The sequence below is a fragment of the Eucyclogobius newberryi genome, unplaced genomic scaffold (genome assembly GCF_026437365.1).
Source record: "Eucyclogobius newberryi isolate DKJ021-1_F unplaced genomic scaffold, fEucNew1.0.hap1 SCAF_5, whole genome shotgun sequence".
NCBI lineage: Eukaryota > Metazoa > Chordata > Actinopteri > Gobiiformes > Gobiidae > Eucyclogobius > Eucyclogobius newberryi.
In genome coordinates this window covers 13,995,260-14,010,641 of record NW_027316167.1, presented here as the reverse complement: position 1 = coordinate 14,010,641, position 15,382 = coordinate 13,995,260, and the positions used below count along the sequence as shown (strand labels likewise).

The 15,382-nt window shown below is 39.2% G+C and overlaps 1 protein-coding gene across 1 annotated transcript in view; it reads left to right on the top strand.

Annotated features, from left to right (window-relative positions):
- Positions 1-15,017, top strand: part of LOC140381587 (protein diaphanous homolog 3-like) — a 192,132-nt gene extending 177,115 nt beyond the window's left edge. Inside the window, exon 29 of the mRNA XM_072465652.1 lies at positions 14,417-15,017. Coding sequence (XP_072321753.1) covers positions 14,417-14,769 — 353 coding nt within the window. The 3' untranslated portion in view covers positions 14,770-15,017. The remainder of the gene's footprint in view (positions 1-14,416) is intronic.
- Positions 15,018-15,382: the final 365 nt, after the last annotated feature.

The window sequence follows — 15,382 nt, the reverse complement described above, 5'->3', positions numbered from 1 at the left end:
TGTGCACTGTGTCTTGTTGGTTGTTTTCTATGCACTAATGTCTGTCTATCTGAAGTTATATGTGTATGAAAGACAGCAGAAGAGAATACCAGGAGGTGATGCTGCCCCTGCATGCTGAAACATTCGCAGTCCATTACCCTCCTTGTAGATATAATTAGACTAAAGCAGGAGTAAAAGCCCAGGCCGTCGTAGCCATCTGCCAGTAGATCTCCTCTTTGTAATGCAGGACCCAGTTTTTGTTTGTATTGTGAACAGCTTCTTATGTTTGTTCCCCACTTACGTGCGACTGCTAATTGTTGCTGACCAGAGCAACAACTAAGATTGGGGAAAAAACTTGCAGAGGAATGAAATTCTTGCCAGTAAAACATAGGGTTTAGGGGGCATATTTTTCTATGCAGGCAGACAGGCCCTACACATAAGCAGTGGTGGAAAGTAAAGTCTAGAAGTAAAAGTATTGTACCTAATATGTACAGTAAGATTAGAGATGTATATACGTTATCAAAATGTTGAACCGGACTGAAACCTGGAGTGTTTTTTTTACAGCATTGAGTACTTCTTCCACCACTGCTTTTATAAGTACAGAATATGAGTGGGTTGGGGTTGTCCACTATGCGCACTAACAAAACAAACAAGGAACCTCAAGAAACAGTATCAGCAGTGGTAGGAAAAAATTGCAGACAGATTTATATATTCATTTTATTACATTTAAAAAGGTTTATACAGCACTGAAGCAATGTTGTTGTTGTTGTTTTAATTTGTAGCTAGAATGCACTACCACACTACGCAAGTTTGTTTTCTGTATAACGTTCACCTTTGAATCCAAGTAATTGTATGCATTATCTTCATTTGTCACTGTGAACTTGGTAAAGGAGGACTAGTGGCACGAAACCGGCCTTCCTTTTGAAGCATTGTTCGGCGCACCAAGGCGTGTTAACGTGATGTCACGCTCGGCTGCAGCTCACAGCGCGGCCTTGGTACCGCGGACTGCAGAGAATAGCTCAGTCCCTATCATATTAATGTAGACATCATTGATTTTAAGGACCAACCCAAACTGTGCCTCTCGGTGATGTCGAAATCACCTTATTAGCATTTCCGAATAATTTTACACTGTGTAATCGCCATGTGTTCCTTTCATTATGTATGAGGCCTGGTCTTTGTCTGTTGCATCATGTCAAATCTGAGAAATTTTGCACGTATTTGTTTGTGAGTCACTGGGAGTGACCTATAAATGTCAAAGTACTGGCCCCTTTCTCTCTTGAACCAAGCTGTTATCTGGGCAACAGCACTTTCTTCAAAACTGTATTCGTCACAAATGGAGTTGAACAAGTCATTCTGAGGTGTAGTGAAAGTGTGAGACATTGTGTTAATTTGGTGTTAACACTTTTCCTTTTTCATATATATGTTGGAAATTGTCTAGAAAACTAAAGCTTGTGCCAGAAGATAGACATTTGTTAAGATTGGTGGCATATGGGACATGGTAGAATATGAGAGCACTTTTATCTTGGGCTAAATATTTATCAACTAATTTCGTAAGCGATAGCATTTTAATGAATATACACTGAAACGTGCTGAGAGAAGACGTTTTATAACTCTGGTACTCCAACGGCATCATATTAGCTACCGTACATAACATTTAGTAAAAATCGGATATTTACCTGGATTATTCCGTTTGAGAAGTAATTCTTCAACTGTTCGATTCATTGCTGAATTAATTGATTAGAAGAATAGATTGCAGCCCTAGATATATTGCCATACATCTGTTTTTGTTTGCTTATTAGGGCCATACTTCTTTAGTGAAACAGAATTTAAAACCCACATGCCATCAGTCCATCAAAAAAATAAAAAATGCTTTGATGTCTTCCAAAATTAGGTTTGGGCTTTGAAACATAATTGTACAAATGCAATGTGTGGCAGTGTCTCGGTTTAGTCTGATCTCCTCTGAATCCAAATGTTAGCTGTCGGCGCTTGTCAAAATATGACAATTCAAGGATGTAACAATTAATTATTTTGTTATCAACTATTTTGTCTTGTTTGATTTGTTTATTCCAGTGGAGGCTGCTCACTCTTCTCTCCTGAAAGCCTTCCTTCAACTCTTGCTTTTGAGGTTGTTAGATGTGGGAGAGAAGTTGAGGCCAAATTACAGTTCGACAAAAGAAAACATTTTGTTATGCATTAGGGCAGGGCCGGCTTCCATTACTTTTAACACTGGCGGTTTGCACATCATCCACTGCACATAGTTATAGTGCTTTCTCAACAATGCCATTCACACACCTCTCCTATTTTCTCCCTGTCTCGTTCAGCACTGCTGCGCTTCATTTTGTGTTGTTCCAAATCACAAATCAAATAGTTTGGAAAGTTTTCCTCGCTCGTCCTGCTTTTGACTTTCGCCTCCAATTATTTTCTGCTCAAGTTACATTTTATTTGACTTAACGGAGCAATCTTTTAGAGTTTGATGCGATGCCAGGCTTTAATTACAGCTTGGCTAATGTGCAGATAAGAGGAGACAGAGTCAAGATTTCACATATATTCTAAATGCTGTACGTGGTTTAGCTGAGAATGATCAGAATAGAGCGTACAGTACAAGCAGGAACACACTGTAGTCATAGATTTATTATAGCATTTTTGGCATGTTCTGTCCCCTTTTCTTCTTATCTCATGGGTTCCAGTCACATTGCTTTTTTCTCTTACGCGTGCCATTTTTAGCACTTAAAAATGTGAATTCCTAAGGCAACAGTAACATTTTTCTATCACTCTTAAAAGAAACATGGATATCTCAAATTTAAAAAAGATCAACATAAAATGAACATTGTATACAGATTACAACTGTAGTAAATGTCCTTTTAATATTTCAAAATGGTTACTTACTTACTGGTCTATTCTTTTTTATTTCCTGTATTGCAAATCAATCTATTCCTAAGTTTGAATTTCCATTTTAAGGCTGAAACAAGTTAATCAATTAATAGCAATTGTTTTAGATAATTGTAAAAAAAAAAAAATTGTAATCGATACACATACTTTAAAACATGCTTGTGCTGAGAGATAATGTTTTATGACTCAGACAATGCAAAAATCACAAGAAATGTGTACCGTTTAGTGTTTTTATTAAAAATCCTTTCATGTCTGTTATTAAACTCCATCAGGATAGCTTTAGATTCTGCTCGGGCAAATACTGTTAAAGTTTCAGTATTTTTAATATATGATTTTTTTGTTGCAACCATTAACAGCACTTTTCCCTATTCAAAAGATACATATTAAAATGTTCGCTCTGGTATCGGGGCTCATTTTTCACTACTCTTAAACCTGGCCTTTGATCGTATCATGTTAGCATTCCTTTTCATGTGGCAGTGCAGTTATACAGTTATAGCTCCGTGTTACAGTACTTCACTCATTGAACTGTAACATGCCACAAGGTCTTTATTCTGATGGCTACAACCAGATGATTAATGATTTATAAACCATTTTAGACCCTGCTAAGGTTCTGAATAAATCCATACAATCTCTGCCATAGCTGGTTGAGTTTATTCCAGTCCAGTGGCTATCTTTGGGGATCAGAATCGTGTTTAACTTTAAAAACGGAGGGTCTCTTGTGTGCAGTTAATCTTGCATTTTCACACTCCTGTCATTTCTTCTTGTAAATGCTCCAAAACGGAGGCCAAGCAGTCGCTAATAGACAAAACCTTCAGTAAACTGCAAAGTGGGGCTAGCTGTGTTGTGATTTATGGCGTCTGTGGAAGTGTGCGTTTGATCTCGCTAACTTACGACTTGTTGTGCCAGTCACTGCGCCGAAAGGGAATAAGTCACTGCCTGTATATTCTGCGCGGCTGCCTGACTGCTCTCTTCTCTTCTTAAAGTGATCAAATACTGGCAACTTCATAAGAGTGAAGGAGAGACGGAGGGGAGAGGGGAGTGAGAGATGAGAGGCGAACGCTCATCTGTATCTGTATTTGAAGTGGGAAATGCAAATGGACCAAATGATCTGACAAGAGGAAAATGTGAATTCCTCGCCGTAGCTATTTGCAGATTAAAAACATTTTTTTTCTCCCCTTTTATTTATGCCACCGCAAAATGCCATTCCATCAGACGCTTTGCAATCTACCGTGGCTCAAAGTCGTGATGGCGATATCCAACATTTCCGTCTGTTTTGTACGTTTTCGTTGTTTTGGAACGTCTTTGTAGCCAATGGAGATGTGTAAATGACTACTGCAGTGTTCCGTCCAGACGACACACACCAACAGCCTCAGAAAACATTGTCTTCTTTGTATATAAGGCGAGCATTTATATATTGACAAAAATGAGTATCAAATGAGATTTTTATGACAATACTTTCACAGTGCATCGATAATGTGCCACAGGTTTAGGGTTTTGTTTTAGTTTATTGCACAAAATGCTACTGAAATGAACACTAGAAGATTACACTAGATTTATTAACTAAAACCAAATCAGCATTATACATATTACCAAGTCTAAGGAAGCAGGAAAAGAGACCACTGTATTATACTTGAGTAACAAAACTAAACGTTTGCTTCATCATAATTTTACAATAAAGTTGACCTGAGATTAATTATACTTGGGTAATAACAAAGCGGCCAATGAGAGACACAGAAAGACTTAAAGGTGCTCTATGCAACTGTTCCGATGAAAGGTCCGCCACCTAGCCTAGTTACACATCACATCTGTGGAGAGGCAGCACCGCTCACCGTAAAAAAATCATGTTTTACAAGATATTGATTGAAATACCTGGCACCGGAAAAGTTACAAAATGTCCATGTACCGGTCGAATAATGTTGTTGTTTTTTGGGCAGCTCTCAAATAAACCTCCCTCGTAACCAGCAGGCATCACATTTTATGGCAAATCTGTTGCTGCCTCGGTTATTGCCGTTTTTCTTTCCTCATTCCGCCTCAAAGCCACGTAAAGGACAGACATATTTTTGCCCAGTGGTATTTGGTGAATCTTGACTCATTCTTTCCTACATGCTTGACTGCGTTGCTCTTTCCATGCCGTCACTTTCCGAATTAATTGTCACCACGACGCTGGCAGCCTGTGATGCTTCAACAGTGAGAGGAGCAGGAGGAGAACAAGGAGAACTGGTGCGCTGGTCCAGACTTGAGTCCCTCTATGCTGTGCGGATCCTTTCCGAGGGCGGCGTGCTGCTTCTCCTCCTCCAAAGCTTCAATAGCAGCAGAGACGAGCGCAGGCAGGGGATGAGTAAGGAGCTCGTAATAGGAGCAAACAGTCCTATATGGGAAATGTGATGTGTTTTTTCTCAGATATTTGCAGATGGAAAACCCCAGGCGAGATTTAACAAATATGGGCCAAGTTGAAAATAAATTTCAACACGACCATGAAAGTAGATAATAGTTTTCTCTTCCATTTTAGGGTTGCAGTTAGCTGAAGTTTGCCTCTGAATCTGTGCTGCCCTACAAAGTAAAAGTGTGTTTGTCAGAGGTGCACTAATGATGAGTGCAATTGTGTGTTACCTTCTGGTGAGTAAATATTGAATTAGCCACAATCATCACAACCAGTACTTCAAATATATTAGGCCCTAAATAAGCATAAAGCATATTTGGCAAATGCTTTTACCTCCAAAACCATTAAGTGTTTTAATTTGTGTGTTATATTAAATCTCTTTTAAAAACTAGGAATGAAAACATTTCGTACTATCTGCGTTTGAATTCGTCAGAACAGCCTGAGCTGCAGTTACTGTGCTTTTCCTTTGTATCAGAGAAGTTTTTAGTTACTGAAAATTGAACATCAAGATGTGTCAAAATTGGTCCAGACCCGAGCCATAAAATGGATGATAAAAAGCTCTTTTTGCAGCCCATACTTTGTGCTCTCTGGGCTTTCTTTGGTTTTCTTTGGCTGATGGGCTTTTCAATTGCATCCACCTTTCATTTATTTACATAATTTTCACACTCTAAATCACTACTTTGTTACAACTGAGGTCATAGTTTAAAAGTTTGTGTACACAGTCTCTTTTCACGGTCCTTTAACACCATCTGATTCTTAAAGTTCAAACTTGCATACAATTGTCACTCACTAGAAACTCTCCAACGTGGTTTTCAAACTATGGTACAAATGGGGTGAGTGGAGGGCGAAAAAAGTCTCCAAAATACGTACAACATCAAGTGGAGTGTACTGACTTCATGTGTGTGAGCTTGAATACATGAGCCGTGTATGTTTTTCTCTTACTGTATTTATATGTTCAGAATCAGTTGTTGTGGAAGTGGAACTGCATATGTTTGCTACGTTGATTCACTTGCTTTAATTGTAATTTTTTTTAATTTAGTTGTTTGTTTGTTAGTTACACTTAAGTGGCATTTTTGTTGTTGTTTGTATATCCTTGTTGAGCTGCAAATTACCGAATAAACAACTACTACTTCTACTGACAATGTTAACCACTCTGCCGCGATTGACTCTATATTGTTGCATTTATCAATTTTTCCCACATTGAACTTTATCTAGCTTGGCAGATTAAGTATTTTTTTACTCAAATGATACAGAATGTGGTGTGAATGAGCTGCAGGAGAATTTTTTTTTTATTTTTAAATTGACCTCAAGGGAGCTTTTTAAATTCAAAATAGCCTTTTAGAAATGCAAACATTTAATTCAAGCTATTCATTATAAATAACATCTTTAATCTCATCCGCCGTTGTGACCTTTAAATGGCGCAATTTTTCAATATATTAATCCATTACGTCTGTGTTTTTTATACTGTGTGCATATGGTTTACAATGATTAAGAGACATCTCGCATATATGCGAGATGTCTCTTAATCATTGTAAACCAATTTACCCAAGGGTACGAATAAATACACCTAACGTAACCTAACCTAAAGTAATTGTGTCATAATGAAATGCCACGTACTGTACATGGAGGTCAAGTTTCAGAAAGAAAAATCCTACAACAGCAGTGTCAACTCTCAACTTTAAGCATCAAACAGCGCACACAATATGTTTTTTTTTTAGGTAAAAGCAATAACAGGAGCAGTAAGCTATTATATTTTCAAGGGCATGTTCTTTAAAGGGAGTATTTGGAAATGTGGCATTAAGATAGATGGCAGGGAACCTCAAAGCCAAGGTCAACAAAAGCAGTTATAAACATTTTAAGGGAAATACTCTCTTGCATTGTTCTTTGTTGAAAAGGTAACATTTGATCATAGTCTGCTTTCTTCTGTTTGTGGTCATGACGGTTTCCAGTTGGCAGTCATTTGCATATTGTTTGGTCGTTGGGTTTAGTCTGGATGCCCTTCCTTTGTCCAGACTGTCAGAAATATCTATCAGGGGCGGCAGTAGCTCAGTGGTAGAGTGCTCGTCTTCTGATCTAAAGGTCGGCAGTTCAACTCCCCGCTCGGTCAGAGCGGCCAGATCCACTGACCCGCAGGTTGGTGGTCCGATCGCAGCTGCCTCATGTGAATACTGCCGTTGTGTCCTTGGGCAAGACACTTAACCCCAGTGTCTGCGTACATCTGGGGTGTGAATGTGTGTGTGACTGGTTCCTTGATGTAAAGCACTTTGAATACCTTGACGGTAGAAAAGCGCTATATAAATGTGACCTTTTATCAAGGTTTTAAAGTTTGACAGAGTTTACTTTTTTTACATAAGTGTATTAAATGGCAGCTAGCACGGAAATCAATAAAATGTCATACGGGGGCTTAACAAAAATGGTCTTTTTAAATTGTGAACCCAGTCTGCCATTTATAGTGATCTTGCACCACAGAACACACTTGGATCTTGAGCATGTCATGAAGCCATCTTGGTTAATTAAGGAAACATGTCAATAATGTTTAATTGGTAATATCCATTGCCTGTTCTTTAATGTTTTAATTTTTCAACTAATGGGAATGTTCTTTCAAACTGAGCATCTGTGCGGAAATTGACAATCAATATCCAACAACACTTTGAGGCAGAAAAGAGTGGTAACTTCTGGTTTTCTGGTGGAGGATCTGCCGCCAGGCCACAAGCCAGATCCGTGGATAGGCGACCGTGCTCACAGTAGGAATGTGTGTTTTTTAAGGTGATTGTTTGGCAATAAAACGCCAATAATTAAATAAACTTTACCAGAAAAGTTACACAGTGAACCTACAAGTTACATGATACATTAAGATTCAGCTTCCACTGTAACAGACAGTACTATAAATGCTAAGTGTCATTATCTTGTCTCCTCGCAATTAGCTCCATATCTCAACTCTTCTTCCTCTAAGGCCAATTTTAGATGTGGTCAGAGCGGCGTGTCCGTGTAAGGCACAGGAATGTCTTACATCGATGGCAAATGTTTTACAGGGAATGAAGGCGAACGTCCCTGTGCTTCAAAGAAAGGGCCGACGAGGTGTCATTGATGAGCAAAGGTAGCGGAATCTCGTCTGCCAGCACTTTGATCATCCGTGACACTACAAGCCAAGGAAATGGGTACAGGGAGGAGAGTGCGAGATTTAATTTATATATATATACCGTCCAAAGACATGCATGTGTTAGGTAAAAGTGGTAACTCTGAATTGGCCCGAGTGAATGGTTGTCTGTAATGTCTATGTCTCTGTGTTAACCCTGCGACAAGTTGGCCACTGTCCAGGGTGCACCCCGCCTAAGGCCCGAAGTCACTGGGATAGGCTCCAGTCACCCGCGGCCCCGAAAGGGAACAAGCGGTAGAAAATAGATGGATGGATATATATTTAGGTGAGTTGAGGCTGAGAAAATTGTCAGTTTGACAATTTTATGTTGCATTTTCATCCGAACACAGTTCTGTTTTGGTTATTAAAATTTCCACATATTGAATCTATTTTTCAATAAATCTTGCCCCCTATTGGTTTGTGAGCAAGAGGTAACACTTGAAGCTCCTCTGTGTTTTTAAAGCTCCTTCGCCAGACTTTATTAGCCTTGATTACACAGATGCCACTGTCATCTGGATACAAACCGCTTCAGTCGTGTATTGAACGGTCTTGCTAAAACATTTCAGGCACCCAACAGGCGTATGTTTATTTTAAAACACCTGAATAATGTGGAATTTTATGGATTGTTACCGGGTGAAGCAGCTCTGGCTAAATGTTAAAGCCAAAAATGTATTTATTTTTCGTTATTAGGTCATTTCTGGTGTGTACAACATTGCTGCATGAAAATAAATGCCTTTGTTTGAGTAAGTTAAGTTTAGCAAGGTTTTTACTTTGTTCTCATCCCTGACTATGCAGTGTAGACTAAAGCTGCGCAATTAATACAAATTGAATCTAATCGTAATCCAAGCGTTTCAAAACGTCATTGAACAGGTTTGGCCTTTTTCATCATTCATTGTTTGAAAAATGTATGAAATAAATGGTTCAGGGAAATACATTTAAAAAAATTGTGTGTTATGTCTTTTTCTTTTATGCCATTCAAAGCCCTACTGCATTTTGTGAACAGATATAAACATAGCATTTCCAAGCTGAAGTCGAGATAAATATGTTCCTTTCTGTGATAGTAATGCCAATACTTAACTACTTTCAGTGCAGAACTGAGAGGTACATGCTGTGAATATTACTATACTTTTCTTTAAAATGCATCAACCACTATTATGTTGCCAATTCCCTGTTGCATCACACAAACAAAAAATCTTTCGCTCATGTGGCAATTTTCTCTGTATAATTCACAGTGAGATTTGCGCTTCTTGCGGCTGAGTGTGCCTGGTGTAGCCGACGTGGGGGCAGATGACAGGTTTTCAGCGGGCAGGAGAAGAGAACCAGGGCGTGAGGGGAGTAAAACGTCTTTGGTGGGGAATAATTGTCCTCTTTTTCACAACTGAGCCTGAACCAAAAGAATAACAGAATCGCTAGGATAATGAGAGATTCTGAGCTGCGGTAAATGATCAGTCATAAGCAGCACAGCGACAGTGTTCTCATTTCAGCCTCAATCCTTTAGTTTGCCTAACAAGAGTGCTCTGTGTGTGATGCGCCTTTCCCTTTCCCTAAATCTATGGGAATATTCAAAGTGGGACATACGGTACAGAGTGGTTTGTAGCTTTGTGATGGTGATTTTTGATTTACCTTACAGTTTATTCCTCTAAAATCTGAATTTACGTGCAACATACAACATTTGTTCCTTGGTTTAGGCGTTGCAAAAATATGAATCAATCTCAAAACGCTAAACTCTCCCCTCGTGTTGCTTAAATATCAGATTCATGATATAAAATGCATGTATGCCATCAGTCGTTTCCTTTAAGTGTGATCCAGCGGCTGCACTATTTCTTTACTTTAATCCGCAGCCTGTTCCATCTCCTCTTTCCCGCTTTTATCCTTATTTATTTGTCAGAGGTTGCATTCAGGGACGTTCCTTGTCATTTGTCAGCGCAGCCCATAAAACACATTGTCATGACTGACTGGCCACGCTCCAAACTCATTACCTATTGGCTGACGGAGCGGGTCGTACTGTTCTGCACCGTTGTGTTCCTCCAGCTCTTTTTTTTTTTTTTTTTTTCACTCTACATTTTTTGGTTCTGTGGAAACTTTAAAATGCAGCGTTGGTCGGTGTCTTTCTCGCGCCACTCCTTTCAGCATCGCTGCTCAAGGTCACATGAATATGGATTGGGCTGTGGCTTCCAGCACACACATACTGATGATGAAGTCTAAGATCCACTCAGAGGGATTGTAATGCAGAGCGCAGGGCAGATCTGGGCCGCTGCTCTGCCCCCCGTCTGTCTGCGTGAGCCCCTGTTTTTAGAGCTGAGCGGGGCATCAGCCGAATGAAACTCTCAAATCAAATCATGTGCTTTGGCTACATTTACCCGAGTACAAAGTATGAACGCTGCACTCAGAATACACGAACACCACAACAGTAGTCATTTGCAGTTTATAGATAGATGTTTTTTTACTACTCAAAAGACCATTTACTTTGCAAAACTATCATGGCCTTTCATCAAATTGATGTGAGCAAACATTAGTTCTGATTTTGAGTCAGTTTTAGATGCAATCGCTTTGCAGGCAGTTTTATGGCTGGCTGATATTTTTCAATAAATAAATTCAAAAACGTTGTAGTTAAAAACATAAGTAATATATTTTCATGCTGTGCAGCACCGTTGCTCCCTGACCTTCTAGGGTTTTACTATAAGTGTAAAACATTGAATGAGTATGTGCAAACATAGATGTTTGTCCGTTCTATTACATGACGGTTTCCAAAGTACATGAACAGCTGTATGAAAGTGCATTTTCTGAATGCAAACATAATGTTATTGGGACATAAACAGCCACAAAAGCCCTATAAATTTAAATGTGCTTTTTTGGAGGACAGCAAAATTGAATTGAAATCACTTAATTTTGCTTCTAAAATAGTAATTATTGCCATGATTATGTCGAAGTTTAGTCTATACAGACTGCGAGAGGCGAAGATCGTTCTCAAGTTCTTTATTTGATGAAAACAGGGAAAAACAGCAGCATGTTGTTCATCTTGCAGCTGAGATTCGACTCTTCACAAGATTTAGCTGTGTTTTTATATCGCTGTTGCTTGGGTCTGATAAACATGGCCTGACCTTCGCTATGACGTCCGCTTTAAGATTGTTTAGACTAGTCCACAGATGATCAGAAAATACACAGAATAGTTCAAATACACAGAATAGTTCATTGTGACCCATATGCAGCAAGATCGTCTTGACTCATGATAAATAGGACACAGACATGACAATAATTTGATCAATATCCACAATTATATTGTGACTTCAATAATCCTGATTATTCATTGATCAAGTAAGTTTTGATTACGGTTGTATTTTTTTCTTATCATTTTCATCCTGTAGGCTTTATACGGCAGGACAGTGGAGCTTGAAATGGGGATGAGACTGGGGAAGGACATACAGTAAAATTGTCGTAGCTGAAGTCAATATGTTTAATGTTAATATTATCAACCAAATCTCTTGATTGAAATGCAATGTAGATTAGTGCAGTATGGGGCATGTGCAATACAGATGAACTGTGCTCTAATAGTTGTCTCACTCGCCGGGCTTTGTTGTTGTTGAATGTCTGTATTAACGTGATCAATCCTTTTTGTTTCTATCCAGCTGTACATAGTCTGTGTGTAAACCGTGTGTATGTTTTTATGTTCATCATCCTGCCAGGGGGTCTGCCAGTGGACATTGGCCTAAGGCTATAATCTGGCATATTTACATGTTTAAATGTGCAATAACATGCACTGTTCTCCCTTTACCATAATTAAATAGATAAATGTGCAGCATGCTTGCCATCCACTCGAGCCCCGAGCAGCACCTTAATGTACATTTTCAAATTATATATTAGCATAAAGTTTTATTTAGTCTTTTAGGCTCTGCTTATTATTCCTCTCCCTTATTTAAAAAAACCTTATGTAAAGTATTTACAACTTCGGCCACTTTGACTTCATCTTGTTTCATTAGATTAAATGTGTTACAGTTTATGTGCAGAAGGCTTTGCTCATTCTTCTGCATTACGTGTATGAAACCACAAGCAAATGTTCCTTTTATTCACGTTTACATTTGCATTCAGGCTGCAACAGAACTTAACTCTAATGGATAAATTATTAGAATTGACTAACATTGAAATGGAGTGGGTGATGGGATGACGAGGCAGGAGGAAGTAAGACGGGCGCAGAGAACTGGAGGGATGGAGAGAATGGGAGATTGGAAAAGCGCGGGATGAACGGCCTTATTGAGTTTCTGCTGTGGTTGATCAGGCGCACTGTATCCATTTCATCATATTGTGCTGGCCGCATGCCACTGTCTGCGGCTCCGAATCTGCCCTCATCTCTGAGTCTGTACACTTCCTGCCTTTGTGGCCTCGTCGTAGACCAATCACTTTAGACGGGCTTTGGCTTCATTGGCCTTTCTCCTCTCATGTAGAACGACTGGTGTAATTTGATTAACGCTCTTGTTTGCACATTTTATGTCTTTGCAACTCTCGCTGCCTCAAGAGTGATCAATCAGTTTCTTAATGTCAGCAACGATGGGTTAAAGGCCTAGTTTACACTGCAACATGTGTTCACAAATCCATAATCTTCTGTTATCGGACTGGCCTCTTTTGGTGATTTAGATGTATTTATTACATGCTAATCCTGAAGGTTAGAAAAAAGATAAAACACTTTACATGACAACGTGCTACTGTATGTGTTCATTGAATCCACACTCTGCTGAAAATGGTGGAAGAGGTTGGTTTTGGGGGGGGTTTGGTGACGAGGGGCTGTTCTGAGCGCAGAGATATGCATACAGACGACAAAGATCTAATGCATCCATATACATTTTGTTCATTCATTAACTCTTGAGTCAATTTTCAAAAAAGAGTGTCACATTAGATCATATTTTATACAGCTGCGTTGAACGATTTTGTTTAGTTGTCGACTAGTCAGTAATTATTATTAATATGATTAGTCGACTAGTTTACCTTTGGAACATACTACTAGAGGCTGGGATAAAGATAATCACAAAAAATGGATGACACAAACTGCACTATCGACTAAAGACTGGACTGACAGCAAAACTGACAGATAAAAGGAAAAACTCACACAAACACTTGGACATGGATAAATTTAAAATAATCTGGACTAAATGGGTCCTTGTGTCCCTTGACCTTTGTTTTCTTTGGATGCCGTATTTTTCTTAAACCTTATTTTCTTATTTTGTTCCCTCCTCTGGTACTGCCCTATTTGTTTTTGTTTGTTCTGGGTTTTTTTATTTTATTTTTATTTGATTAGTTGACTGGTCAAGCGATTACTTCCAGTGTATATTGAGATTTTTCAAATAAATTTTAAACTAAAAAAGATAAAAGATTGAAATATGGTGATTAAATACTTCTAGAGAATATTTACAACTAATATTGTTGATGAAAATCACTACTTTGAAAGGTTTTTTAGGAGTTGTTTTATGACTTTATTATGATCAAAATGCAACAGATTATTTTGATAGTCCACTAGTCATGCTTTTTCCGATTGATTGTTTCAGCCCTAATATTTAACTATTACATTTGTTTTTTGTTTTATATGACGCAACAATCAACAGTGTATAATAAACAAACTCAGATCCATAGACTCGCATAAGAATAATGCTGGACTTGCAATAATTGTAATCTAAGAATGACTCAATCACAGTCAAATTGAATCTCTAAAGTATAGACAACACCAGAGCAACCCCAAAAGACGCTGTTATACCAAAGTTTAGCAACTACACAGCATGTTTCTATTGGAGAGGGAAGGTTGCAGAGACATGGAGTTCAGAGGAGATACACACGCATTGATATTACAGGTACATTTATACACCAATAGTGAGAATTTACGATTCCCTTTAAACCTGCTCTCTGTGTGTTCACTTTCCCCCCAGCAAGGACTTATGTGATTAAATTAACACCTTTGTTTGTTTTCCTGTTACATTCTTCAACCGACTCGTATGGTGTTTTTCTCAACTGCGCTCACTGCTTTTGTTCCCCCTGTTTTTCTCGCTCAGAAAACAATAAAGTGCAGCTGCAAAGGTCTCGCTCCCGGCAGAATATCAATGTGGGACCTGAGGCGGTGAGAGCTACGGCCGCTTTGAAGGAGGCTCATAACGAGACTGAGGCCCATCCATCCACGGGACGATCCAAGGCCGAGGCGGGGCGGAGGAACAAACACACCGCCGGCCTCAGCACCTGCTACGGGCCGGACAGGGAGCGGGCGGTCGACAGAGAGATGATCAAAAGGGGGGAAAGGGAGAGACAGGTGGAGAGGGAGCCGGCGGTAATTCAAACACCACCTGCCATGTCGGTCGGCAACGGAGACACAGATGTGGAGGCTCTGCTGGCGAGGCTCAGGGCCCTGTGAGAAGCAACGCGCCAAACTTGTGTACACCGAAAATAGGGTTTTTGCTCATAAATGCTGAAAACGTTTTGCATTTATTTTCCATTTCAATGATATTCATCCATACTTTCTACGTCAGACCCATTTGGCCTGATGAAACCTTTCCTCTCAGCAATATCTGATTTCAGGTTTCAGAGTGATGACAAGCTTCCACCGTTGCCTTGGAAATAACGGAAGATAACTTTTCAATGAGCAAAGTCCTCTAAAAGTGTTAGCGTCACTACTTCCTGTCCAATTATATCTCTATCTAAAATGAATAAATATTTCTGGCAGGTGAGTACTTCGACAGACACAAGTGGAGGTGTTTGTTGGTAAATGCTAATGCTTAGACATACATTAAAATAACAAGTAATCTACAAATAAAATAATAAGCAGCCTTTACATTTTAACTGGTTGTTTCTTCATTAAAAGTTAGCATTAGCGAGAGACGCAGTTAGCGCTACTCAGAGACCATCATCGTCTATTCTTAGGTTTTCAGCTTCCCTCTATATGTACATTTTTTAGCACTTTTTCCCATTCAAACGATATAATTCGCCATGCCAACGGTGCCAAGTTCTCCTCAGTCTGAAACCAACAG